At 45.9% G+C, this 27,739-nt stretch overlaps 1 protein-coding gene across 3 annotated transcripts; it reads right to left on the reverse strand.

Annotated features, from left to right (window-relative positions):
* Positions 1-2,673: 2,673 nt before the first annotated feature.
* Positions 2,674-26,847, reverse strand: LOC122749824 (selenoprotein N-like). 3 transcript variants are annotated; one of them, XR_006355706.1, is made up of 13 exons: positions 26,592-26,847; positions 25,665-25,782; positions 23,124-23,293; positions 20,261-20,473; positions 19,631-19,755; positions 17,703-17,840; positions 16,988-17,069; positions 10,359-10,547; positions 9,825-9,930; positions 9,481-9,593; positions 9,260-9,361; positions 6,556-8,246; positions 2,674-4,585 (listed from the first exon to the last, which is right to left on the reverse strand). XR_006355706.1 is itself a non-coding variant. In XM_043996377.1 (12 exons), the coding sequence occupies exons 1-12, from the start codon at positions 26,769-26,771 to the stop codon at positions 8,082-8,084; spliced, it is 1,701 nt and encodes a 566-aa protein (XP_043852312.1). In that variant the 5' UTR covers positions 26,772-26,847; the 3' UTR covers positions 2,674-8,081. The 3 variants fall into 3 exon arrangements, 1 of the variants encoding a protein (XP_043852312.1); XR_006355705.1 differs by having other exon boundaries at positions 2,674-5,661; XM_043996377.1 differs by having other exon boundaries at positions 2,674-8,246.
* Positions 26,848-27,739: the final 892 nt, after the last annotated feature.

Here is a 27,739-nt window from a genome sequence, read left to right on the forward strand (position 1 = left end):
TTCCCTTAATCGGGATTCTAGAGCTGGAAAAGGGTCTACGGGATTATTCAGCCTAACCATGTTGTGGATCCCAACACGTCCAAAGCTACGTAGGTAGCGACTGCAAAAGCCAGAGCTCAAGCTAAGTCTGACTCCAAATCCCATCCTCTTTACTACTACTACTAGAAATTTTTTGTCCTTCGTTCTCGAAAAAGGACCGATGACATCTGGAGGGTTATGACTTGCAAGTGAATGCCTTCTTTTGTTCCCTCCCTCTGTCCACATAATGAGTCACACTCTTACATGTGGATGCTCTGTCCAAAGGAATATGAATTTTGATCGCTTATACTTTGCAAGATATCTTGGGGCTTGGGGGACTAGATCCGCCCCCCCATACTTATGGGACAATGAACTCGTCTAATGTTTTCATTTATAATTTCTTGAAATATAGCTCTGAAAAAACAGGCTTTGATAAAAACCCATTGGGATTCAAATAGAGCTACTTGACTATGCCTTTAAACCCAAGTCACTCGGGCTCTAAACTGATTGGCCAATAATAGGCCCCAGCCCAAGCCTCACTTGCTTATTGTGCTTTGATGGCCTGGAGTGTAAATAGAAATAGTTTCTGCTCCGGTCAGAAACCCTCAGGGTCTTCCTCTCCCAATTTGACTTTAATTCTCACCTAGCCTTTAATCACTGAATGGGTGTTACTTCAGACAAACTGAGACCTGGGAAAGACCTTAGCTTAAAAAAAAGGTCAAGGTCTCACAATGCATCTGGGGTCATCACCAGTCATTCTGACCTATGTCTTGCCACTAGACGAGTGACTCTGGAGGAGAGAATCAGGCTGATGTCTTTGCACAACTCTGCCTCACTTAAATCCAATTCATTTGCAAGTCATTGATATCATTGGCCCTCTTAGAGACCACTGTTAGAATAAATCTTAATAGCCTTCAATGGCCCAGTGGATAGAGCATTGGAATAGGAGTCAAGAAGACCCAAGTTCAAATCCGACCTCAGACAATTACTAGCTATGTGATCCTGGGTGAGTCAACTTGTTTGCCTCAGTTTCCCCACTTGTAAAAATAAGGATGATACTTTTACTACTCTCACAAGGTTATAGGGAGTTTTGTAAGCCTCAGTGGACTAAGAAACTGTGAGATCCTTTTAGTCCTATTCTTGACATGCCTTGACAGTCTATTCATTTGCTTGTGTTCTCTACCAGAGAATGTCTTTTCCCCAACTGGCTCAGTTGGATTGCTGCTCATCCCCAGCACAGTGCAGGTATTCACTAAACGTTCCTTGTTGACCTGAGTGAATCTAAAACCATTTTACTCCTTCTTGGTCCAGCTTAAGAGGAAAGGGTTGTGCTTTTTTGCCCTTTCTTGAATGATATATTTTAGGCCCTAGGAGGTAATTGTAAGGATACCTCCATCTTCTTACTTTATTCTAGGAATTGTCACAGCCCTGATCTGGGACTCCTTAACCCCATCTCAGGTGTCCCCAAATACAGTCAGACCTGCTGCACCCACAAGTCTTCATGACATACCATCTCTTATTCATTATTCATGAATACCATCTTGTCCATTCTGTGTACCAAGCATATTTTCTTTCCTTTTCCATTCTCAGTGAACTTTGGTCTACCCACTGCTTACCGGACATATCCTCAGTCTCAGAATTCCAAACCAAAGTTAAGATTCAGTTACGAATGAACTGACTTTGAGTACAACTCCCTTATTTTCTTGTTGTTTGTCTTTCATTCTTGAAGAGGGCCATGACATTGGAAGGTGGAAGGTGGAAGGTGGAAGGTGATGGCCCATGTCTAGTAAATTAGATTTAAGTGAGAGAGGGCTGTGAAAAGTCACTAGCCTCACTCTTTTCTCCAGAGCCACCTGGGTTCAGTGGCAGGATATACATCAGGATGACTGGAGATGGCCCTGGATGTTTGAGGCAATTGGGGTTGACTTGCCTAGGGTCACACAGCTAGTTTCAGGTGTCTGAGGGTGGATTTCAATTCAGGTCCTCCTTCATTTTACTGATGAAATGAGACCCAAAGGAATAATAAGAATTTACATGGCATTTTAAGGTTTGCAAAGTGCTTTAAATGATATTTCATTTGATCCTCACAACAACCTTATGAAGTAGCTGCTATTATTTCTATTTTACCCAAGAGGAAACTAAGGCTGAGAGAGGTCCAGTAATTTGCCCAGGGTCACACAGGTAATAAGGGTCTGAAGCAAGATTCAAACTCAGATCTTCCTGACTTACAACTTCAGCACTCTACCCACTGGGATACCCTAGCAACCTAGGAAAGGCAATGACTTTCCCAAGGTCATGGCAAATCATTGGCAAAGTCAGATGCAAAGTCAGGCCCAAAGTCTCCTGCTTTTCAATACACTTTTTTTTTAAAGTGAGGCAATTGGGGTTAAGTGACTTGCCCAGGGTCACACAGCTAGTATTAAGTGTCTGAGGCTAGATTTGAACTCAGGTCCTCCTGACTCCAGGGCCAGTGCTCTATCCACTGCCCCACCTAGCTGCCCCACAATACACTCTTTCTATTGAAGTTTCTGGACTGTTTGTTTTTGAGAACCCACAGCAAGAATATGTTTGGAGAAGACTTTAGCCCCACATAGGCAGGTTAGGTGGGCAGTGAATGATGCCAGGAAAACTTAAAGTTGAGGAAACAAAGGAATATTTAATTCTGAAAACACAAACTGAAGCAATGCTAATGAGGAAAAGTGGAAAGTTGTGTCAGGAATGGTGTGGTAAGTTCTTAGATCTGAACAGGAAGCAAGGTCAGGTAGCAGAGGGAAGATACATAAGTGTGATATGATTCTATAAGAATGCCAGGAGTGCTAGAGGGAGCAAATAGAGAGGAGTCAAGGAATGGACCCACTCAGAATGGAGGGGAAGATTACTGGTGTGAGAATCAGGGTGTCACCCCCCCCCCCTTGAGAAAGTCATTGTGAGAACCAGGGCAATGCCCCCTTGAGAAGAAAGCATGTGACTAGTGTCACATCTATTCATAGAACTGCCTGTAAGTCATGTCAATCGATGCTACCAGCCAATTAGCTTGGAGCTGTGCGTGGGGACTGTCCCTCTTCCTGTCCTGCAGGGAACTTCCTCTCCGAAAGACAGAGGATCTCTCTTTGGTTGCTGGGGCTGCTAGTGGTGGCAGAAAAACTTGGGAGGGGAAGGCCAGGCTGAATTCATCTCTCCTCTAGGCCAACTAGGTTCTTTCTTTCTGAACTCCACATGTTCTTTCTCTCTCTTTTGCTAACTTCTAATATACCTTAATAAATGCTTAATGCCCAAAGACTGGTGCTATAAGCTTCTAATTTAAGGCAACTACACATTAGATTTTTAGTCATAACAATTAGATTTTAAACATAACACTGGTTATAATAACATTTATAGAGCATTTCACAGTAGTCCTGTAAAGAAGGGATGGTCACACCAATTTCCTATATGAGAAACATGAAACTCAGAGAGCTTAATTAACTCACCACGATCACACAGCTGGCAAGTGTGAGGGACAGGTTTAGGCTCTGTTTTTCCTGATTCTAATCACTAGATGGTGTTCAAAAAAAGAAAACGAATTCAATTTTTCTCATTTTGCCCATTGTGTCTGCCAAGGAAAATTATAACTGGACTGGAAAAGGCAGAACAAAAATGGCTAATTAGGGAATTGAAACTCAAGAGTATATATAAGAAAAGAATCAGCAGCTCTTGTCAGTTCAAGTTGCCAGGTCCCAGAGATCCACTTTTGTTCTTGTTGGCCGCTAAGGGTGAAAGCTTTAGAAGCAGATTCTAACTTGGGAGAACAACTTGCTAGCAATGTGAACTCCCAAATCGAGTCGGTGGGCTCCCCGTAACCCCTTCTTAGAGGTCGACAGCTAATGGCCATATGGAGCACATTCTTAGGCAGGAAGGGATTGGACTAGGTGTCCTGTGAGTTTTCTTCTAATTCCAAAATTCAGTGGAAGCCAGTTTCTGTGAATGCCCACATGGGAAAAGACCTGTTTGTTACAAGAGGCCTCCTTAGTACAATGCACTCCATGAATGCAACTGAAAGTGTTTTGTCTTCCTCCTAAAATAAACAATAAAACACCCTGCTCTCCCTCTCCATGGGGATGGAGTTACAACTGGAAAGAAACTGATGACATCCTGTTCAAAGAATACAAATTTGAAGCCAGAAGACTTAGTACAATTTCTGTTCTCCTTACCTTTGTTACCACCCTTCTTTTCTTCACTTGTCAAATGAAAGGGTCTGATTAGAGGATCCTGAAGGATCTTCTGAGTCCTTTCTTTAATAGCTTACAAAATTGAGGCCCAAACGACTCAGCCAAGATCATAGTTTATAAACTGATGGAAGAGATGGAATAGGAATGAGTGTTTTTATTCTTGTAAACAAGTTGCTTCCCTGTCAAGAGGGTTTTTCCTTGAAAATTCTTCCTCTTCAGAGATACTCTAGGCATCTCTCCTCAAAGCTATGCTGTCAGTTGGTCTTCCAGGTTGTTATGAAATATCCTATTCCTCCTAACCAGTTTTTACCAATCACAAGTGGCAGGAAAGTGGCTCAGCATCAGAGGAATAGCATCCTGGTCTGTGAACATTTCGATGACTTTATTAGAACACATAAGAATGGCACACAACAGAGGGAAAAGGCAAAAGGGCACGATGGGATGGAAGTTCATGCACTATGTTCCTTCAGGACTGAGGCTCTGGACCCTATCTGTAGTGTACAGTAACCACAGGGACATTAGTTAAAAAGAAGCAAGAATCCTCAACAAACATCATACCATAATCAGATGGAGCAATGTCACATGGGTTGATACTTCAACTCATTGATATTTAAACTCTCTATGGTCAACTCAATTACTTCCACTACTGATGGCTACTGATAGTTAATTCTGTGTTGTCTTTCTTAGCACTTAAATTGGACACCCTTCAAACTCTGCACTCAGACATGACTTAGGAGAAGCTGGGGGAAACACCTGGCTTCTCTTTCCTGTCTCTCTGATCAACAATCGTCTGTTCTGCATCCCATACTATGGACAGACAGCATGACCTCAGAACTGCAAAGCAAGAATCAGAGCTGAGCTGTTCTGTCTCATCCTTTTTTAAGAAGGGAGATGTCAGGAAGGGATGAAATATTTTAGTCTGCAAATAACCTTACCTTTCAGTTGTTGCTAGGTTGCAGACACTGGGTGGAGAACGGAATAAAAGAGTGGTAACATTACTATTGACTAATGCCATGGATAATTAGATGAGTTCACCCAGGAGACCTCATGGACTTCCATCATGCTCAAGAATATAACTTGGCATCTGATACTGTACTAACTCTTTCCTGGGGTCCTGGAGGCTGAGGAGTGCTTAGAGGACTTAGGCTAGTAGGTCTGAAGTTATAGTTATTGGTGGGGCAATGAGGGTTAAGTGACTTGCCCAGGGTCACACAGCTAGTAGCGTCTGAGGCCAGAACTGAATTTAGGTCCTCCTGAATCCAGGGCCTGTGCTTTATCCACTGTGCCACCTAGCTGCCCCCTGAAGTAATAGTTTCTTGAGCCTTGAGGACATGGTCAGCTGTCAGCCCTGACAAAGAAGGAGTCACTGGCCTAGTTAGGACTGCCTGCAGACCCCAAGGACTGGAGACCAAGGATGTCTTCATCTGGATAGAGGGACCTGAGGGAAAGGACAGGGAAGGCAGATAGGTAATCATTGTGCAATGGGTAATCTGTTTCCCCAAAGGAATGCTTAAAAATCTGAAGAGAAGGAAGAGGGAGTTTTCTTTCCCTTCCAGTTACTGTCAAGACATCAAGCTTGATCCATCTGGGATTTAGGATCCAGCCATCATAAAGAACAGTTGCAGGCAGAGAACACAAGTCTCTCTTCCTCCTCAGTGGAGTTATCAAAAATATCTACAAACTGTAAACTAGAAAGTACAAATAGGAAAAATACTTCTATATGTGTATAAAAATGGTTTTCCAGCACCATGGCCTTGAATACTCAGGAGGTGGTGGCCTGACCTGGATTACGGGAAGGGTGCCCAAAGGGAGGCTGGGAAGCGAGGTGTAGCTCCAAGAGCAGAGGATACCTTGGTTTCTTGTTTTCTCTAATAGTTATGGCTTTTTAATACTTGGTATTTTTCTTTTTTTCTCTCTTGATAGTTTCTACTGGTTTCCTAAAAGGCCAGGCTCTTTGGTTGGATCCAATTCTTTTGAAAAGAACCCATGTTGGGCTGGTAAAGACTGTCACAGAGCTTTGCACACTGTATGGGCTTAATACTTCTTGAATTGTGACAAAAACGCCCCACTGGGATCTCCTGAAAAAATCCTTCAGGGCTTCCTTTTTCTGCTGGGCGAGGGGACCTAGAGTTATAGTTGAGAAGGTCTCTAGGGTCTAGTTAACCAAACAAAACGAGCTTAATTCAGTTTCCTAGGCAGCTGGTGTCCAGTGAGACTTGTAACAGTTAGAATCATAAGAAACTTCACACATTATCTAAGCCAACCCCTTCATTTTTCAAATAGGCCTGTAAAACCTGTGTAATGGGCTCTAGGCCAAGGGCAGATTGCTTACCTTCCATAAGCTCACATTGTCACATGAAGCACCTGAGCGGGTGTCAGCTGGAAGAGGGATCAGACTTATCCTGCTGGCCCCAGGAGGTAGAACTAGGAGCAATAGGTGGAAATTGCAGTGGCAGATGTGAACTTGGTTTGACACAAGGAAAAACTTCTTAACTGTCAAGGGTAGAATGGGCAGGTAATTGGTTTCCTCCGTTAGGGGCTGGGTGACCACTTGTTGGGCATAGTGTAGTGGGGACTCTTTTTTGAATATAAGTGGACCCAAGTGGCCAATGAGGTCCCTTCCTACTCTGAAATCTGGATTCTGACTCACATAGATAAGCAGAAGAGCAGGATTTGAACCCAGGTCTTTGGAGTCCACATCTAGGCTCTTCTCACCCTACCATGCAGCCTCAAGGTTGAATTCAAGGGGAGCACCCAAGGACTGAACTGAATGAGAGGGCAAGCATCCTGGTTTCTACTTCTCAAGGCCAGAGCCACAGTGCTGGCTTAGCCCAAGTGGGCTGCAGGAGGCATCGGGGGCGCTGAATGCAAAGCAGTTGTTCTTCCCAGCTGTGCTAGCCCTGCTACCTCCAAGAGCCAGGTCTCCTTGCATCTTACCAAGAAGAATTTGGTTTCTGGGGTCCTATGGCTACAATACTGCTGAACAATGACTTGGAGGCAGGAAACAAGCAGGGGATGCCAGACAATATCTGGGGATGATAGGCAATCTGTCCTTGAGGCCCCCATCCTACTGGGACCAAGGAGGTGGTTGGGATGAGGTCTTGGCCCTGCTTCTGCAGTGGTCCTCTTGTGAACTTGTCTTCTTCAAAGCTGCCATTGGTCTCCACCAAAACCTGGTTTCTCATTAAAAAACAGAGACCAGACAGTGTGTCTAGCTTCAGTCTCTTTTTCTCTTCTGACCTGAACCAGAGGAGGGTCTGGCTTGGGCCTATTGCCCCAAATCTTGGAGAAGACAGCAGTAATAAACAGAGAGTTGGGGCAGACTTCAGGGGAGCAGAAAGACTGCCCAGGATGCACAAAAATGGGGTTTCCTTTGACCCGAGGATGAGGCATCTGGGCAATAGGGATAGACCTTGGTGCCTTCCAGACCAAATCCCAGTTCTTTTCCCAATGCTCCTTACCCCAAATGGACAAGTGAGTTCCTGAGTCCTGATGCCTTGCTTGCTAGAGGCAACAGGACATCCCTAATGGAGAATAAAGGAAAGCCTGGAAGCAAATCCTATTTCTTTTCTGAACTAACACTTAGGGCTCAAAGCAGGAGCAGCTGGAGGAAACTGCAAAGAAATGGCACCTGCGGCAGGGAGCCCTGCCCCGTCACTGGGGTTTCCAAAGAGGCCAAGGCCAGTAGCTTCATTTTGGGAGACACTTGTGTGGGACTGAAATGTGTGAAGGACCACCCTGGCTTTAGGATCACATCTGTCCTTGTGGCTGATGGGGGAATTTCAGTCACAACTGGGGACTGAAAGCCAGACTAGAAGAAGAAAGTTCATGCAGCTCTGTGCCCCTCTGGCTGGGGTCCTAGGGCTGAAGGAAGGGCTGGGCTCGGCGAAGTCCTTCCTTCAGGAATTGTGCATAAGTGGTTGTGGACGGGTCTTCAAAGGTAGATGAGATGCTGAAGACATCAATATCTTCCATCTTCATGGAAGTGATGTCCAGGAAGTAATTGGCATTAATATGATGGACCTGGGAAAGAGGCAAGACAGCATTAAGCAGGGGATCCACAAGGTTTAGGGTGCCTGGAACCCACTCTTGGCTACTCAGAACCAGGCAGGGGAAATCATGTTCTTGCTCTGGGTCTCCCTGGCTAATAGGATGGGAAAGCTGTGGTTCTGGTTGAGCCCAGGAGTGAAAGGTGTTCCTAGATGGTAGAGCCAAGATGGTGGAGAAAAGGCAGGGACTCATCTGAGCTCTCCCATATTCCCCTCCAAACAACTTTAAATAACACCTCAAAACAAATTCTGGAGTGGCAGAACCCACAAAAGGATGGGATGAACCAATTTTCCAGCCCAAGACAACTTAGAAGGTTGGCAGGAAACGTCTGTTGCACCAGGGTGAGAGTATAGTGTATAGTCCAGTGCAGACAATGCCCTGGGAAGCCAGCAGTGGGCCTTGGGGGCAACTGAGTGGGCAGCAGCAGCTTCTAGAGCTCTCAGCCCACAGACAATAAAGGGCTTGGAGAACTGGTCAGGAGATTCCAGGGATCCTTTTGCTGGCACTGGGTGCAGGACTCTGCTGCATTAACCATATATGGAGACCAGGGTCACAGTCCTGTGTGTCCCAGGGTGAGAAGAAATAGCACATCGGAGCTTGCAGCCACAGAGAAGCAGGGCAGGAAAGAGTGCTACAAATGTTAGCTATTATTGTTGTTGTTGTTGTTATTATTATATGTAGTGTGAGGGCACGACAGGAGCCTGGGCCCTGGAAGGCCATGGCAAAGGAACACAAATGCAGGCAGCTCCTCCTAAGGCATTCCACTTGCTGTTTAAGCTCATCCAAGGCTAGTGAGAAAGGCCACCAGGGGGAGCACTTGGCCATAGTCACTTATGATAATTATCCAGGAGTGGGTGGGGAGGGGTTGAAACACTGGAGAATAAGTCTTATGCTCCCTCCCCAGCCTCCAACTAGACACCAAGCACTCAACCAGTGTTTGAGGCAAGGGAAGGCAGGTGGGCAGGTAAGTGAGGAGGGACACCTACCACTGTCCCATTGGGCAAGCAGATCATCATCTCCACAGGGAAGCTGTACTTCTCCAGGTGCAGGTTGGCCAGCTCCTTGTGGGATTCATTTTCTTGATTGTTCTAGGGAGTTAATAGTCGGATGGTAAGTAGTTTGATGGCTCAGTCTGAAGCACCCAGGGCTTCCCCCTCTATGCCATGGAGCCCGAGGACAGGGAGGGGCTCCCTTCAGCCCATCTCACCTGAAGCTCCTCCAGCTCCTTCACTAGGGACCAGCTGCTGATGAAGTTGTCGTTGAGGAGGGTGAGGATGGGCGAACTTTCCAGGACTGTCTCCCGGAGAGTCCGCCCTGAACCTGCTCCAGGGAGAAAGCAGGATATTATTTAGGAGATAGTGTACTTCACCCTGAGAGCTATGGAACAGTCATAGTCCAAGCCTCCCAGCCGCCTTCCGGACTACTAAGCCCTTCACAATTCCAACCCACGAGGCTGTGTCTTCTCAAATAGCCCCTGGGTTGCAGGTGGTCTTAAGTGTTCTCCTTCCCCATGCCCTCCCACTTCTCTCCTAGCCAGAGCCAGTCTTTCACCTCAGCAGGACTGGTCATCGAGGGCCCCCCAGAGCAGGATGGAGTGCACTAGTTTGTTTTCAGCTTTGGCTCGGTCAAATGCTTCAGTAAATGGCAGGTAGGTGACCTGGGGGAGGAAAGGGGAAGACTGAGAATCCTTTGTTGTTGGGGGGGAATGCTGGACACCTCTCGCCCAAGATCAGGGTCATCCTCTCTTCACAGAGACCACATGCTTACTGACCAACTGGCCAATGCTAAACTGGGGACCGGGAAGTTGTTCTTTTCCTGGCAAAGCTTCCTCCCATTAATCCCATGGAACTCCAAGTTCTTGGTGGTAGGAGAACTACCCAAGTGCCCATCCTCAAATAAATTCTCCTGTGAAATGTCATTTCCTTCTAGCCTGGGCGCTTCCCAAATCCGGGTGGGTCCTAGCCTTTCGTCTCCATCTCTTATTCTTCCCAGTAACTCCCAACAAAGTCTGTTCTGAAGGGCCAACCAGGGAAAGGGCTCTTGCTGGTTTCTCGGCACCCCTATCTTCCCCTGGCCAGGCCTTACCTTCTTGAAAGGGTACATGGCAACCTCCAGCTTCTGTGCTGCCTCCTCCCAGCTGAGCTCCCGCTGCCACAAAATATCCTCAAACACAAACTGAATGGGTTCCCCAGAAGGCAGGCGGCTGTCAATCACATTGCCATTCTCATCTTGGATCACAGATGGCACTGAGGGGCCCTGGGATTCAAGCTCCATCTGGGAGAAAAATGAAGTAGCCAGTGATGAACTCGAGATTCCCAAGGAGTCTCCAGCTTGTGGGGTAGGAAGGGTGGGGGGGATGCTGGATCTGTGGGAGCAGCTTCCTGAGCAAGCCCTTTGGTTAGGACTTCAGCTTGGGCAAGGCAGGGGTACTGCCCAGGAAGCAAGTACCACAACTTCTATATTCAGAGAGTTCAGATTAATGGAAGGGACAGGCTGTGCCTAAAGAGAACTGAGCTGAGCCATGCACAGAAAGACAAACTATTACGTATGAATCTGAACTAGGCCAAAGGGGATAGTTAAGACAAGAATGGTGCCCAAAAGTAGGTGTGATCTCCAGAAAGAGTCATCAGATTGGCTGCATTTTTGTGCCCAAACTCAGTTTCATATACCAGACTGCCACTTTTTGCAAATATGGTCCATTATGAGAAATGTTGGCTCAGTGCAAACCTGCCCCCACTATGGAAGGAACAATAGAAAGAGCTCACAGGACTCATGCTTTCATGAAGAAAGGCCCTCCCCATAGATCAGCAGTGTGCAGCATAGAAGTGGGGGGCTCTAGGTGTGCAACGAAGCTTACCTGTTTGGTCAGACACGGTGAAAATGTTGAAGTGATAGCAATGTTTTAGAGAAGTATCAATAGAACCGTTATTGTTCTTAAAAACCTCACATATCACTGGTGGTATGGGAGAGAACCTGAGTGACTCACTTTACACTTTCTCTTAAAACGGGTTTTTAACCTGAAGTTGACGAACTTTCAAAGAAAAATTTGATAACTATATTTCAATATAATTACTTTCCTTTGTAATTCTATTTATTTTATGCATTTAAAAACCTCATACTGAGAAAGGGTCCACAGGTTTTACTATTCTGCCCAAGGGGTCTGTTCGTGCAACATAAAAGGTGAAGACTCTTGCCTGAGAAGAACAGGTTTCTCTTCCTACAAGACTCCTTCTCTTCTGAACCTGGACATCCCTAACCCTAACCTTTGGACAAGTGTCAAACCTAGGGTGTTGCCATATTAAGGCTTTTGTCCTGACCCAGGAATGGGCAGCAGGTCGCCTGCATACACTCTGAAGAGATGGAGATGAAAAAACATCAGACCTTGGACCTCCATTGGACAATGTTTACTTCAAGGCAAGAATTCACTTCAACAGATATTTATCAAGTACTTATCATGTGGTATCTTCTAGGCACTGGGCATACAAAGACAAAAACCAAACAGTTCCTGCCCTTAAGAAGCTTATACTCTTATCAGGAGGATTTGGGAAGTAATACAAAGTACTCTGAAGAGGCAGAGAACACTGGTGGAATGACTGGGAAAAGGTTCAGGTAAGAGCAGGTAGGGCTAGGCTCTGAAGGAAGCCAGGGGTGCTAAGAGGCAGTGATGGATTGGGACAAGGGAATGCATTCCAGGTGTGCAAGGCACTGAGGCCAGAGATGGAAAGTCATGTATGGCACCTAGGTATGGGCCAGTCTCACTGGAATGTATGAAAGGGTGAACTAGGAGATAAGAGAAATGGGAGAAAGACTGGGGTGGGTTTCAAATACTAGGAGTTTGTATTTTATCTTAGAGGTAGGTAATAGGGAGCCACTGGAAAATTTTGAGAAGAGGACTAACAAAGTCAGAACTCCCTCCAGACTTGCCCCAATGTGGGGAAGCATTTTATTGGTCTCTAAAATCTACAACACCAAGTGGGCTACTTTTCTAGTAGAGGCTTCCCTGGAGTGAGAGGCCTGATTAACCCTGGTTGCTTATTATGAAATAGTAGGGAATCTGAGAGAAAAAAGAGTCCCATGCTAGCCCCCCACCCCCACCCCGTGTGACTGCAGAATTGCCAAATGGAAGAGAAATATGGTGGTGAATACAAAGTTGAAGGAGATGGTAGAGAAGGCACTGCTCAGAAAGCAGGAATGTTTAACTCCAGTCACACCAGCACACATGGTTACTGTTGTAAGGGCTAAAATTCTAGCTAGTCTGTCTAAAATATAGTGAGTGGTTGCCGATAAATTATAAGCTTTAGCAAGAGTTATACTTTTAAGCATTTATTGAGGAGAATAAGAATTTGGTGAAGAGAAAGAGGCCTAGATTCAGATGTCTATCTCAGTGAGCCAATGTCTCCAGCTCCTCTCCCCCCCTGAGGTTCTCCATCAAGAGACCAAGAGAGCAAGCCTCGCCTCTTTTATAGACAATACCCACGAGCAAACATCACTTCCTGACGCCAAGGAAAAGCCGCATGGCTTGCCCTCGACGCCTTCTCCTCATGGCAGAGCTTTCCTACAGTAGCTCTCCAGCAGGTGGCGTTGTTACACTGTCAAAGGAGAAAGAAGGCACGCTACTCCTGGGCTGCAGCCTGATGGGGTTGCTGGGCCCCAGCAGAACTGGACACAAAAAAATGGCTTCCTAGAGCCCTTCCCTGATCAAGAAATGCTCCAAAGGTGAAGGCAATTGGTTCTTTAAAAAAGAACCGCAAAATATTAACAAACCCAGCAAACAAAAAAAGTATTCCACAAATAAGAAAAACAGGCGTTAGATCAATTCTAAAGTCCCAGCTCACACTGGGCAGATCAGCAAAGATGACAAAAATAGTTAAGGTCAAGAGGACTGTAGGAATATGGGTGCACTAACATACTCCTGGTGGGGCTGTGAAGTAGCCTAACCATACAAAAAGATAATTTGGGATTATACTAAGAGTGACTAGAATTCTGGAGACCCCATGCCTGGGCTGAAAGCTTCTACACACACCAACGTATGTGTGGAAGGATTTTTTGTCACAACAAAGAACTAGAAAATAAGTGGGGACTTGGCAAACAAACTGTGGCGCATGAATGTAATGGAATGTGCCAGTGCTGCACATTAGGAGGGCTGAGAAGCATGGAGAAGGCCAGTGTGAAGCCAAGAAGAGTAAATAAGGCAATAAAACCTAAGGGAACCTCATGTAGCTGCAGTGACCAAGCTTGGTCTGGAGGAAGAGAAGAGGATGAGAACCTCCCTCCTGCTGTCAGACAAATGGGAGAGAATGGGCAATGAAGGAGGTACAGGTTGTGCATCTAGGTTGTTTTGCTTAACAGGCTTTTACTTTGTTGCAAAAGAAAGCTTCTTGGGAAGATGAAGGTATGTCCTAAAACGACTGATGTGAAAATGAAAGGCATCGACAAAACCAAAAGCTCTCGAAAGTGCTTTACAGACATTTCTCATTTGATCCTCACAATAACCCTTCAAAATTTTTTCAGTTACTATTGCTGTTTTTCTCTCCATTCTATTACCTCTCCATGACATTTACTCTATTCTCTATCTCCTTTCACCCTGTTGCTCTTCAAAAGTGTTTTACTTCTGACAGCCTCCTCCCCCAGTCTGCCCTCCCTTCTATCATCCCCCCACACCTTTATCCCCTTCCTCTTTTACTTTCCTGCAGGGTAAGATAGATTTCTATACCCAACTTAATGTGTATGTTATTCCTTCTTTGAGCCAATTCTGATGAGAGTAAGGTTCACTCATTCCTCAGCACCTCCCTCATGTTTCCCTCCATTGTATAAACTTTTTCTTACTTTTTTAATGAGATACTTTACCCCATTCCACCTCTCCCCCTCCCTTTCTCCTAGTGCATTCCTCTTCCCTTAATTTAATTTTTAAAAATAAGATATTATTCCTTCATATTCAACTCACACCCTATGCCCTCTGTCTAAATATACTCTATCCAAATGGCCTAATAATGACAAAGTTTTTATGAGTTACAAGTATCATTTTCCCATGTAGGAATATAAACAGCTTAACCTTTTTATATCCGTTATGAGTTCTTTTTCCTGTTTACCTTTTTATGCTTCTCCTGAGTCTTGCATTTAAAAGTCAGATTTTCTCTACAGCTCAGGTCTTTTCATGAAGAATATCCAAGAGTCCTCTCTTTCATTGAATTCCTATTTTTCTCCTGAAGGCTTTATTCTCAGTTTTGCTGGGTTGTAATCCCAGGTTCTTGCTCTCTGGAATACTATATTCCAATCCCTCTGATCCTTTAATGTAGAAGCTGCTAAATTTTGTGTTATCCTGACTATGGCTCCACAATAATTGAACTGCTTCTTTCTGGCTGCTTGTAATATTTTCTCCTGTACCTGGGAGCTCTGGAATTTGGCTATGATACTTCTAGGAGTTTTCATTTTGGAATCTCTTTCAGGAGGTGATCAGTGGATTCTTTCAATTTCTATTTTACCCTCTGGTTCTAGAATATCAGGGCAGTTTCCCTGAAAATTTCTGGGAATATGGTGTCTAGGCTTTTTTCTTGATCATGGCTTTTAGGTAGTCCAGTAATTTTCAAATTATCTCTCCAGGTCAGTTGTTTTTCCAATGAAATATTTCACATTGCCTTCAATTTTTTCATTCTTTTGGTTTTGCTTTACTGTTTCTTGATTTCTCAAAGTCATTAGCTTCCATTTGCTCAATTCTAATTTCTAAGGAGTTATTTTCTTCAGAGAGCTTTTGTAACTCCTTTTCCATTTGGCCAATTCAGCTTTTCAAGGCATTCTTTTCCTCATTGGCTTTTTGTACCTCTCTTACTTTTTGGCCTAGTCTGTTTTTTAAGGTCTTTCTTTCTTTTTTGTGGAGCAATGAGGGTTAAGTGACTTGCCCAGGGTCACATAGCTATTAAGTGCCAAGTGTTTGAGGCTGGATTTGAACTCAGGTCCTCCTGAATCCAGGGCAAGGTGTTATTTTCTTCAGTATTTTTGTGTGTATGTCTCCTTTACCAAGCTGTTGACTTTTTTCCCCATGATTTTCTTGCATAACTCTCATTTCTCTTTCCATTTTTTCCTCTACCTCTCTTACTTTATTTTCAAAATCTTTTTTGAGAGCTTCTATGGCCCGAGACCAATTCATATTTTTCTTGGAAGCTTTGGCTGTAGGAGCTTTGGCTTTGTTACCTTCTTCTGAGGGTGTATTTTGAGCTTCCTTGTCACCATAGAAACTTTCTATGGTCAGAATTTTTTTTTCTATTTGCTCATTTTCCCAGCCTATTTCTTGACTTTTAAATCTTTTAATGTGGGGCAGTGCTTCCAGGGTAGAGGGCACACTGTCCCAAGCTTCAAGGGATTTGTGCAGCTGCTTTTAGTTCTTCCAAGGTGGTATGATTTAAGGAGAGGTATATTTACTACTCTCCTGGCCTTTGCTCTGGTCTGTAAGTAACCACAGGCCTGCTTTCTGCCCTGGAACTATGAACAGAGAACTCAGATGTATAAAATAGGTATACAAATCAAACATTTACTGCCAAATTTTTCATGACCCCCATATTCAGTTATGCCACTCCATATGGGATCATGAGCCACAATTTAAGAACCGTGGCCTAGACTTTAGTTCCTGAATTGTGGCTTTGTGCTGAGGCCAGGCTTTGCCCCATGCTATGCTTTTGGATGGGGTGGCCAGCCCTTCTTGGTCTCAGGCTGGGTTGCTTGGGTTCTTATATTGATCTCCACCTCTCTGGGGTATGGCTAAGCTAAGAGTGGGGTAGATCTTAGGTTCACAGGTTCAGAGGACTGCATCTTCAGAACTTTCCATCACATCTCAGGGTACCATGGGACTTCTGGGCCTGGGACGCACTGATCTGAGCACTGTCTCCACTACTCACTTCCATTTGTTTCCAACTATGCTGCGGCTTTCTTGAGGGAGCTCTTCACTTTGGCTCCTTGAAGGCAACAAGTATCCCTGGTCTGTTTCTGGTCACACTGGGAAGCTTCTGTCTTGTTTTTCTGCTCTGCTTTGGGCTTTGCTAGCAGGGTTCCCCTTTCCTATTGCCTGTGGGATTCTGCTCTTTGTGCAGTTCTGGAGTGGATGCAGTCACTTAATGGCATTACTCACTGGATTTTTTTCATTGTTACTGGGTCTGGTGCTGCTTTTAGCTTTTTGTTGGAGTAACTCTGTGGGAGCTGGGCTGCCTCCCCAACTTCACACAGCTGCCTTGAGTGGTAAAAAGAAGTCCTCATGGTCCAATCCTAGGAGGGGCCTCACTAAGGCAGATGCCAGGGTTTGCTCTTCCAAGTTAATGCCCTCAGTGGGGAATAGGCTTACTCTTAAATTTTTTTTTAATTAAAAAAAGAATTTTTTTTGGCGGGGCAGTGAGAGTTAAGTGACTTGCCCAAGGTCACACAGCTAGTACATGTCAAGTGTCTGAGGCCGTATTTGAACTCAGGTCCTCCTGAATCCAGGGCCAGGGCTTTATCCACTGCACCACCTAGCTGCCCCCAATAGGCTTACTCTTAAAGTGAACATCTCCTCTCATATCTTAAACCCTCCCAATGCATTTACTCTATAGCTAGGAGGGAGGTGTACAATAGACTTTATATTCTTATTCTCCAGACAAAATTGAGGTCCTGGCTAGTATAACTAACTTAAGAGGCTGGAGACAGGGGAGCTGTGGAAATGCTACAGAGAGAGCTGGCAGAGCCAGGCATACCTGGGGGAGGTAACCGATGTCGACTTCCATGTTGCTCTTCTCATTAGCTCCATACAACCACTCCATGTCCACATTCAGAGACCTGGTAGGAAGAACAAAAGTGAACAGGGAGCCCACTGGGTGCAGGACAGAGAAGGGGGCTTGTTCTTGACTTAACCTTTAATCCACAGGCTGGCCAGGTCACCAGACTGGTGGGGCTACAACTGAAAAAGCTGGCTAGAAAATGGAGCTCTAAGGATGGGAAAAAGGAGACTAATGCAGGTCCAGGGCCTGGCTCTTTGGGATGGTGGTCAGAAGAGGTGAGCTCTCAGCTCAGAGGGCTTTTAAAGATTCTGAGCTCGCCTTCTTCTCCTGGATGAGACATATAGAACAAGCCAAGCCCAGGACAACTGTTTCTGGGAGCCTTGGGGACAAGTGCAAATTGTTAGGTTGTAGATGCTGATGGTAGAGCCAGATACCAGCAGGTGATTGATGCATGGGGCCCATTTGGCACAACCTCCCACTTAAGAACCCACTATTTCCTCCTGGCTAACACATCTGGGCTCCACATCCCTCCCAAGAGATCAGTTTCTGGGAGTGAGGAAGGGGAAGCTGAAAGTGGTTGTGGCAGGAGCTACCAACATGGGCATGAACCTGAGCCCCAAATTCCCAGAGAACCCCAAAGGGATACATGTCTTTTGGGCTGCTAGCCAAGTTCCCTCGGAATCTTTCCTACCTGTGGTTAGGCACAAAGAGCTTGAATTCACGGACATGGGTGGCATCTTTGGTGAGGATGATGTGCCCAGTGAACTGTCCTGGAGAGAACCAGAAGGGAAAGTGCGGTGGTTCATTGAGTTGGAACTCAGCGTGGATCCTGTGGCCGGAAGGGAAGGAGACACAGCTAGGAGGAGGCACTAGTTGTTTTCCATAGTGGGGCTGAAGAAGGGTAGCAGGGTTTCAGGAGAGTATGTCAGAATTCTTCTTTCTGTCTCCGTTATTTACCTGACACTCTTTACCTAACAACTTTCACAAAAACAAGGTGCTTTACTGTGGAAAAATTACACCTTATAGGACTGAACAAAGCTATTTCCACATGCTTCAGAGCTTATACATTATTTTATGAGAACCAGAAGGGGAAAGGGGAGAGCCTGTGGATTTGGAATTTTGTATGAATTACATGGCTGGAAGGAAACACAAGAATGGGAACTAGTTGAGTCTTGGGAACAGCTGGGAGAAAGAGGTCCTCCTTTGTCCCCTAAAAAAGCTGTCTGGGGGCTGTTTAAACTCCCTACTCAGATGAAGTTAAGCACTCAGGAGAGGTTCAGTTTAATCTCTTGGGAGAATAGAAGAGTAGAAGATAAATGATGATAAGCTGATATTTATTAGGACTGATACTGCAAAGCACTTTCTATATGTTATCTTAGTTGATCCACACAACAACCCTGTGTGGTGAGTGCCCCTATCCTATTTTCATAATTTTACAGATGAGAAAACTGAGACTGGGGGAAGGTTGCCTGACTTGATCTATGTCATATAATTAGTGTCTCTGGCTGGTTTTGAATTTAGATCTTCCAAACTCCAAGCCCAGCATTCTAGATTCTATATTAGTGGTGTCATACTCAAACAGAAACGGAGGCCACTGCATACAGAAGGACCTCTGTTCTTTTTTTGTTTTTTTGGTGAGGCGATTGGGCTTAAGTGACTTGCCCAGGGTCACACAGGTAGTAAGTGTCAAGTGTCTGAAGCCAGAAGACCTCTGTTCTTGCTGCATATTGATTTAGTTTCAAAATGTAATATTATCTTTGTTGTGTTATACATCTATTTCTTTTGTTAAATGTTTCCCAATTATATATATATATATTTTTTTTTTTTAAATTTTTTTGAGGGGGGAGTGAGGCAATTGGGGTTAAGTGACTTGCTCAGGGTCACATAGCTAGTAAGTGTCAAGTGTCTGAGGCCAGATTTGCTCTTATCCACTGTGCCACCTAGCTGCCCCTCCGAATTATATTTTAACCTAGTTTCTCCATTCTACAAGTGGATCTCAGGCTGTTTTTGACACCTCTGCTTTATATCGGCCTGCTTTTTGCAGGGTGAAGAGTCATAGAAGAGAAGAATACTCTGTGGAAAGAGGAAGTAGGACAGGAATTGGTAGGGAAGAGGTAGTTTCACTGTTGATTTTTTTTTTAAATCTTCAGAGCCTGGCACAATGCCTGGAACATCGGAGGTGCTTTATGAATGTTTGCTGAATTGAAGGAGAGCTGGCTCCATCTGGTTGGATGACAGAACTATTGAAGAACTTAACTAAAGGCAGCCCTTGGTGCAGAATGACCCAGATAACTGAAATCTATGGATAAACTCAAACTTTTTCAAGGACAATCATCTGAACCTCCTTTGACCCAATCAATATGCCCATTCAATTTATTACCAGAGCCACTTATATAATACAAAATGGATTGGCTCCAGAGGAGGGGCTATGCAAGGAGCAAGAGAATGAAGTCTATGTGACTCTCCCTGCAATAACTGAAGACTGGTTCAGCTGGCATTTCCTGTACAGCTTTGATCTGGACTGATTAAGTTCCTTGTCCCAAAATCTCGTCTTCTTTACTCTTCTTGTCCCTCTTCCCCTTCCCCAATCCCAGATCATCAGAGGGGGCCAGTGCTCACCTGAAAGCCACAGTGTAGTAGGAGTCACTGATGGCTGTGAGGCAGGCCACTGCACCCTGGGGCCCAAAGCGAGTCTTCACAAAGGGCCTTGGGTGGAACATGCTCAGCAGTCTGTGGATGATGACCTGTGGGAGACAAGGGTGCAGGCCCCCTGAGAGGTTGGGCAGAGTTCCTCCAGGGGACACAGGACTGGCCTCACTGACAGTTTTGCACTAAGTGGTAGGGCCTTTTGCTTCATTCCACTTGCCCGTGGATTGGAGTAAGGCTTCCTTTTCCTAGAAGACTTTGAAGCTCTCTCCTTTAGGGCCTGCCAGTCTCTAATGGGTGGCCCAACCCAGGTCAACACCAACAGCTGCCCTACCTCTCCAGACCTTGCCCTTGATCTGATCCTTGCATCTGTCCCAGGGCTCTGGGGTCTCTGCTGACTTAGGTAGCTTAGATTAAGAAAGGTACATGCCCCTTTCCCCTGCTTCCTTCAGTTGTTCTCAGAGGCTTGAATGGAATGAATGGAAAAGCTTTTAGCAAGCACTTACTATGTGTCAGGTTCTGTGCTAAGAGATGATAATATAAATAGAGAATGGAGACAATCCCTGCTTTCCCAAAACTCTGGAGCTGGAGTCCCTTCCTTACCTCTTTGCCTTTGGGAGAGGGTGGGTAGAAGCGGTTGTTAGAGAGGTATCCAGTGAAGATGCTTAACTCACTGGGAATGACCCACCAGGGCTCTCCCAGATCCATGTTGCTCCTGGGGGGCAGGAAAGGCTTGAATTGGCGAGCAGAGAACTCCTTGAAGTGTGAGACCGGGGTTCTCCATTCTCGAAGCCCAGAAAGGGCAAGATGAGAAACCTGGGAGGCAGCAAAGGGTCAGGTGAGTAGAGATGTGAGATGAAAGGCCTTGGTCTATCTAGCCACTGGCAGACCACCAGGGTGGTTCTGCTCGGCAGAAAGTTCAGGAGCATGATCAGGACCTTTGCCAAAGAATTGGAGAAATGAGCATGAGGATGGGAGGCGGGAAGTGACTGGTTCTGGGTAGTTGTGTTCCAGCTGTGGGACAGTTTTGACCTCCAATCCCTGGTCTTTGCAGCCCCCACACATCTGAATAATGCCAAGTATATAGAAAAAATTGGGTTCTAGTTTGTTTTTCTCTGGGTTCCATATCTAACAACTGGACAACCTATAATTGTACAATCTCTAATTTGAACGAATACTATTTCATTAGACATGAGATTTTGAGCTAACTTTCATTATCCGATCTGGTTATTGGCAAAGTAGTTCAAAGCTGTATTAAGATCAGTTCTGGGGGGCAGCTAGATGGCGCAGTGGATAAAGTACCGGCCCTGGATTCAGGAGGACCTGAGTTCAAATCCAGCCTCAGACACTTGGCACTTACTAGTGTGACCCAGGGCAAGCCACTTAACTCCCATTGCCCCATCAAAAAAAAAAAATCAATTCTGTAGGAGATTCTCAGCTGAGGAAGAAGATCTAAAGAACCTGGGAAAGGCTGCTCTGCAGTCACACCTTAGATCACACCAGAATACAGAGCTGCATCAAGATGATGTTCCAAGGGGGCAGCTAGGTGGCACAGTGGATAAAAGCACTGGCCCTAAATTCAGGAGGATCTGAGGTCAAATCTAGCCTCAGACACTTGACACCTACTAGCTGTGTGAACCCGGACAAGTCACTTAACCCTCATCACCCCCACCCCCACCAAAAGGAAAGAAGATGATGTCCCAAGAATCATTTGTAGGAGATGAAACTTCCAGAGACTTACACGGACATTTCCCTTTTTCCTTCTGTGTACACTATTTTTAAGACCTACCTCCCAAGGGGACTTCCCCCTTTAGTTTTGCATTTTTCCCCTTCACATTGTTAACCCTTTGTAAAATATTTGTAATCTTAATTTGATTCATTGAGGAAATGGTAGTTTCTCAATGAATCAGATAGGGGATTGTGAGAAAATATAAATAATGGATTTCTTGGTGGGACCCAGAGATCAGTTTCTCATTCCTTCTACCCCCCCCCCCTCCAGAAAGTCCAGTCCTTGAGAAACTTCAGCAAATCTTACGTAGGACAAACCCAGTGCAGGACTGATGGGATCAAACCATACCTAGATAATGGACTTTGCTGGGAGCAACTTCAGTAGGGGTTTTTTGGGTACTTTTCCCTGATGTCTTCTGTAGAGTTCATTTTAATTTAGACCACCTTCAAATCATGTCAACTGAATGATGCTAACCAATTAGCTTTGATCAATCTATAATGACCCACCTCTATCAAAAGGATAAAAATCTTTGGTAGACACCATGAGCTTTCTTTGGCTCTCCCTCTTAGGACAGCGTATGTCTGACAGATCTTCTGAACTCTTTTGGGTCCTCCTTGAGACCACATACTGTCTCTGGAAGATAGCATGGGTCTTCTTGGGTTTTTCTCCTGTTTGTGCTAACTGCCATGGGAAAACTCTGTCCCTGCTTTCTCTACCACATAGCCTGAGACCATGAGAAGTTAGGGAGACAAGTGGTCAATTCTTTAGTGGTATATAATATTAATAAATAATAACATGCTTACCCCAAACTGATATAGCAATAGCAAATTAATTTTAAAACACATACCTCTCCAGCCTTATTCTCTACCCTTCTGCTAGGCCAGATCTACTATAGTTATATATATCTTCTTAAACTTTTCCCACTTGTGATACCTTTTTGCCCAAGAAATTTTTATGTGAGCCTGGGTAAGTAAAGAGGGGGAAGAGTAAGGTGAGGCAGCAAGCAGGGGCTGAGGAGTTCCCAGGGAGATGAATTTAAAGTGTATTTCCTTAAATCACAGACACACCCTCTTGTGGGGTTTTCCTCTGAATTCATTAAGGGCTGTGGGGTGACTTATGGGCCATGGGCTCTATGTTCAGCATCTTTTGTACGTGGTAAGTCAGCTCTCAATTATCTGTATATGTACTTTACAGATTATTAGCCACTGATTTTTAAATGTAGGCTGGCTCAGCCTCAAACCCAGCAAAATCTTCAGCCTACCCTTTCAGTTTTGGGTCTCTGGGTACTCAGGGAATATAATTTCATTGCAGCATCAGCCTGAGTAAACATTACAAGATGAAGAGTCTGCAGCCAATAAAACCATACCATCAAAATACATCCCAAAGTCAAATCAAAATGATTTCAGGATTAGCCCTGCTGTGTCTCTGCTTCCACAGACACAGACTGAAGGATGCTAGATTTTGCACTGAAATGGACGGCAGAGATTGCTGGCTGCAATCCCCTTACTTAAGAGAGGAAGAAACTGACTTGCCACAGGCAGTAAATGACACAGGCAGCATGAAAACATCCAGCTGGGGTATAGGACTAGTGGCCCACCCCCTCCTGGGTAGGCAGCATGATACCCTGCATACCCCCACTTCCCAAGCTAGGCCTATAGGGTAAGAAAATAAGAGTCAGCTGCCCCAACATTCCTGCTGCCTGAGGCCTTTTGGGATAGCCTCTAGTTAGTTACTCACCCCCAGAAAACCATCTTTGCTCTTCGTCATGGTCTCCAGGAGCAGGGGCTGGAATCGGGCTACTATGGACAACTTCTCCTCTGGGGACAGGTTCTCGTCTATGTATCCCATCTCACTGGGATCGAGTGGTGACTTCTCTTCTTCCTCAGAGTCAGTGAGAGGCACCGGCCCTGTGGGGCACAGATGTAAGCAAGGTTCTGCTCTTCTCCTGGGAAAACTGTGTATTTTTGTGTAAGACATTACCCCTCTCTGAGCCTCAGGTCCTACCCTGGTAGGAGGGGACCACACATTTCTGTTCCCTTTCCCATCCTACTTGGGATTATTCTCATCTGTGGGCCGGAGACAATAGGGTAAAGTCTTTGGGGAAGATGGGAAAGTAAAAAGCTGCAGTGTGTGTGTGTGTGTGTATGTGTGCAGGAGTGTACCCGTGTTTGTGTCCATTCCAGACAAACCCCATCTAAACTACTTTGAAATCACATAGAACTTTCTAACAACAACAGAAAAAGCTCAAATAAGCCAAGGGGGGGGGGGGCGGCGCGGGCGTATAAAAGGTAATGTAGGTACACGTTGAAGAATCCTACATAACCAGAGGAGATCAAAGCACCAAGAAGATGGTGAAGCCACCTGCCAAGAAAGAACTGAAAAAATCCCTCCTCCCAAATAACTGGGGAAATACCAATAGATGAGACAGAACAGATGAAAACCACTCTGAAAGAAATGAAGGTAGACACTCATTACCCAAAGGGACACTGGAGGTTTAAAAGAAGACGTCTAGAAACTGGTAGACATGATGAAGAGCCTCCTCCTGCCTCACTGTGGGAGGAAGAAAAGAATATACCAGCCATTTTCAGAGCAGAGAATTGGCAAAGGGAAGATGGACTGGAACAGACTGAAGACAGATGAGAACAGAATTGAACAGGCAGAAGGTGGCAAAGAAGAGAAACTATAGATCAAGAACAGCCAGCTTCTGATCAACAAGCATCCTAAGGCAGAAGGAAAGCAGCTTTGGGCCTAGAGAGGCAGGATGGTAGGGGAGAGTGTGCAAAGAGGGTTCACTTGTGGTGAGAAGATTCAAGCCCTGTCTCCATTGTTTATTAGTTCCTGACTGATGGCTTGCCATTTCAGTTCTCTGAACTTATTTGTAAAATGGGAGTAATACAGCCTCCTTCTCTGGGTTGTTAGGTAAGCGGGTTATATGAATGTGAGTGATGAATATATGGAGAAAAAAAGTGGAAATTTCCTGAACTAAAAAGACCTTTGAGTTAGCTCTGAGGATGAAGGAATACAGAGGACACCCACTAACAACTCTGCACACAAGACTCTACAACCAAGGCTTGTAAAGCTCAGAACTTCAGGGCTAAGAAAGTTCAAGGACAGGTCACTACCCCCAGTGGGCTTAATGAAAATATGTTGAATTGAATTGTTGAAAGGAGGCCTGTCCAAGCAGAAAGCAGAAAGAACACATCAAAAGAGACAGTAGAGGGATGACCTCAGATTGCTCCAGAAATAGATAACAGAGGGAAAAGAGCCAAATAAGGAAGTTATGTTGAAAAAAAAGAAATCCTCAGTTTTGAAGGCACTTTAATGAATTCCTCCTGAAAGGCTGAATGTCTGGGAAAAGCAGCAAAGTGCCTTTGGCAGGAGGAAGGTGGATGAACCAAGGAAGACAAAGCCCCACTAATGAAATGAATATTCTAGATAACCTTCCTTCAGAGGGATACCTGACTGTACTTCTACAGGTATCCTCAATTGAGACAGAGGGAGAGCTCCCATAGGGGATCTGGAGCTGGAAGGAGCTACAGGGGTCACTATTCTGACTCCATCATTTTACAGATTAGAGGTCAGGTGAGTACAAAGGGCATACATGTAAGAAGCTTGGATCCAAATTCAGGTCCCAGGACTATAAATTTAACCCTTAACCTTTAAGTTCAGTGTGGTTTTCATTGTAACTGGAGGGCTATCTTCTGGTTGGTTCCTGAATAAAGGTCAAATTCTTTTGTCTGGTATCCCATCTAGTGCCATCCCGTCCTATATTTCTAGCCTTATTTTTGGTTATGCACTAATCCCAAACTTACGCCTGTTATCTCCCTCAACTTCTCTAGATGAGGTTACTGTAATATTTTTTTAGGGGAGGAGGAGGATGGGGAATGTTGTCCTGTTCTAGCTGGTGGCAATGGAAGTTGTGAGTAATAAAAATAAAAATGAGCATTTATAAATTGCTTTAAGGTTTGCATCTCATTTGATTCTCACAGCAACCCTGGGAGATACCTGCTATTATTATCCCTGTTTTACAGATGAGGAAACTGAGGCAGGCAGCGGTTGAGTTGCCACGGGGCACATAATTAGTGAGTGTGGAAGGCAGGATCTGAACTCAAGAACTTCTCCTCCTGACCCCCAAGTCCAACACTTTGGCCATTGTACTACCTGGTTGCCTACTTGCAGAGATGCTGCTCTGTAAGATAACCAGCATTCTCAGGCTCTCTCCCTTAACCTCCACCTTTACACCTTCCCCATGCATCCACACCAGGCCTCTCCCACTACCTGTGAATTTCTCAGCAATGGGCTTGAATTCTTCTGGGCTGATAGACATGTCTTTGTCTAAATCCAGAGAGAAGAACAGGTACAGGCCTTCTGTCCCCAGGGACTTTAATGCTGCCTCCTGCCTCAGACAGACAATCAGAAAGCAGTTATACAGGAGAATAATCCCACAGGCAGACATATAAATGGCCAGACAGGCTGACACAATTAGACAGACATACTCAGACACACTCCAACAGAGAGACACTGCCATATTCAACCAGATACTCGGCCAGGTAAGAAGACACTCGAGGCAGGCAGACACTTAAAAGGCACGGGTAGGTAAACACTCAGGCAGGCAGACCCTCAGACACACTCAGTATAGGTCTGCAGACAGAGGCAGACACCAAGAGAATTGGACACACGGAAGGAGGCACTCGGGTAGGTGGCCAGTCCGATGATATTCAGAGAGACAGGCAAGTAGACAGGCACTCAGACTGACAGCCAGCCAGCCAGATACTCATGCAGGCAGACAGATATTCAGATGGTCAGAGAAATAGACACCCAGGCAGGCGGACAGACAACCAGACAAGTGGGCACTCAGAGGCGGGAGGAGGGGAGAGAGGGAAAGGCTAGGAGAGGGGGAGAAGGGGGGCGAGGGAGGGAGAAAAAGGAGGAGAGGGGGAGACAGACACAGAGGCGCAGACACGCAGACTATCGGGTAGACAACACTCCCGCTGACCCTCCGAGACCCAGCCAGGCAGCTACTCATGGGCTCGTCAGACTCATGGACTCAGACGCTCGGACAGGCGGTCAGCGCCCCTCCCCCACTAAGCACCCCCCCCCCCTCCCGCCACCTTCTTCTTTCGCTCCCGCTCTGGGGACGCGGCCCCGCCGGGCCTCGGTAGCCCCCCAGCCCCTCCCTCGCCCGCTCCCTGGGCAGGGCCTGACCCGCAGTGCCGCGGCCTGGGCCTCCCTGTAGCCCGCGTATCCCCGGGCGGCGGCGGCTACGGCAGCGGCGACGACGGCGGCGAGGAGAGCCCCGAGCAGGACCAGGCTCCAGCGGACCGAGCTGTCTGTGGGATCTGGGGGGCCGCGGGGCTGCCGGCCCGGGCTGCGGGCCCGGACCATGGCGGCGGATCCTGGGCGTTATAGCCCCTTAGGTCGCCCAGGCTCCTCGGAGCCCAGGATGCGAGGTGAGGGAGGAGCGGCGCGGGGGAGGGCGGGGCCGAGGGCAGGCCAGAGGTTTGGATCATTGAAGGGGCGGGGCCCGAGGCTAGGACGCAGACCCGGCCGAGGAGTAGGCGGAGGATCATCTTGGCCCTGTGCTGCCTAGGATGTAGTCAGACAACTTTCTGTCCTTTCATTCACGTCACACTCTTCGTCCGCCCCAGTTGGGGTTTTCTGGCAAATATACTGGAGTAGTTTGCTTTCTCCGGCTCATTTACAGAGGAGGAAACTGAGGCAAACAGGGCTAAGTGACCTGCCCACGGTCAAGCAGCTAGTGTCTGAAGCTGGATTTGAACTCTTGTCTTTTTGACTCCAGGCCCCAGCACTCTGCACTATGGCGCCACCTAGCTGGGGTTCATACAGTTACTCATTTTCTCTATGATGGTTTCTCGAATAGCATCCTCTGAGCCACGTAATAATTCTCCTTTGAGTATGGATATACTTGTCACCATCTAGTTCAGAGTTATGACAGCAAATGCTTTTGCTTACTTGCACCTTTTTTTGGGGGGGGAGCAGAGTAATGAGGGTTAAGTGACTTGACCGGGGTCACACAGCTAGTGTGTCAAGTGTCTGAGATGGATTTGAACTCAGATCCTCCTGAATCCAGGGCCAGTGCTTTATCCACTGCTCCAACTTGCTTGTATCTTGATGGTGGTGTTCCTGTCAAATAGTCAATAAACATTTATTAACCACCTGCTACATACCAGGCACTGTACAAAGGGCTCATGGGACAAAGGCAAGAGACAGTCCCTGCCCTCAAGGAGCTAATGATCCTATATCAAACTGTTGTGTTTTAACTAATGTTAAGGTAATTCTTACTTTCTTCAGGGACCAGGATCACTACCCTCCCGGGCCCCATATTTATTTTC

The sequence above is a fragment of the Dromiciops gliroides genome, chromosome 3, assembly GCF_019393635.1.
Source record: "Dromiciops gliroides isolate mDroGli1 chromosome 3, mDroGli1.pri, whole genome shotgun sequence".
Taxonomy (NCBI): domain Eukaryota; kingdom Metazoa; phylum Chordata; class Mammalia; order Microbiotheria; family Microbiotheriidae; genus Dromiciops; species Dromiciops gliroides.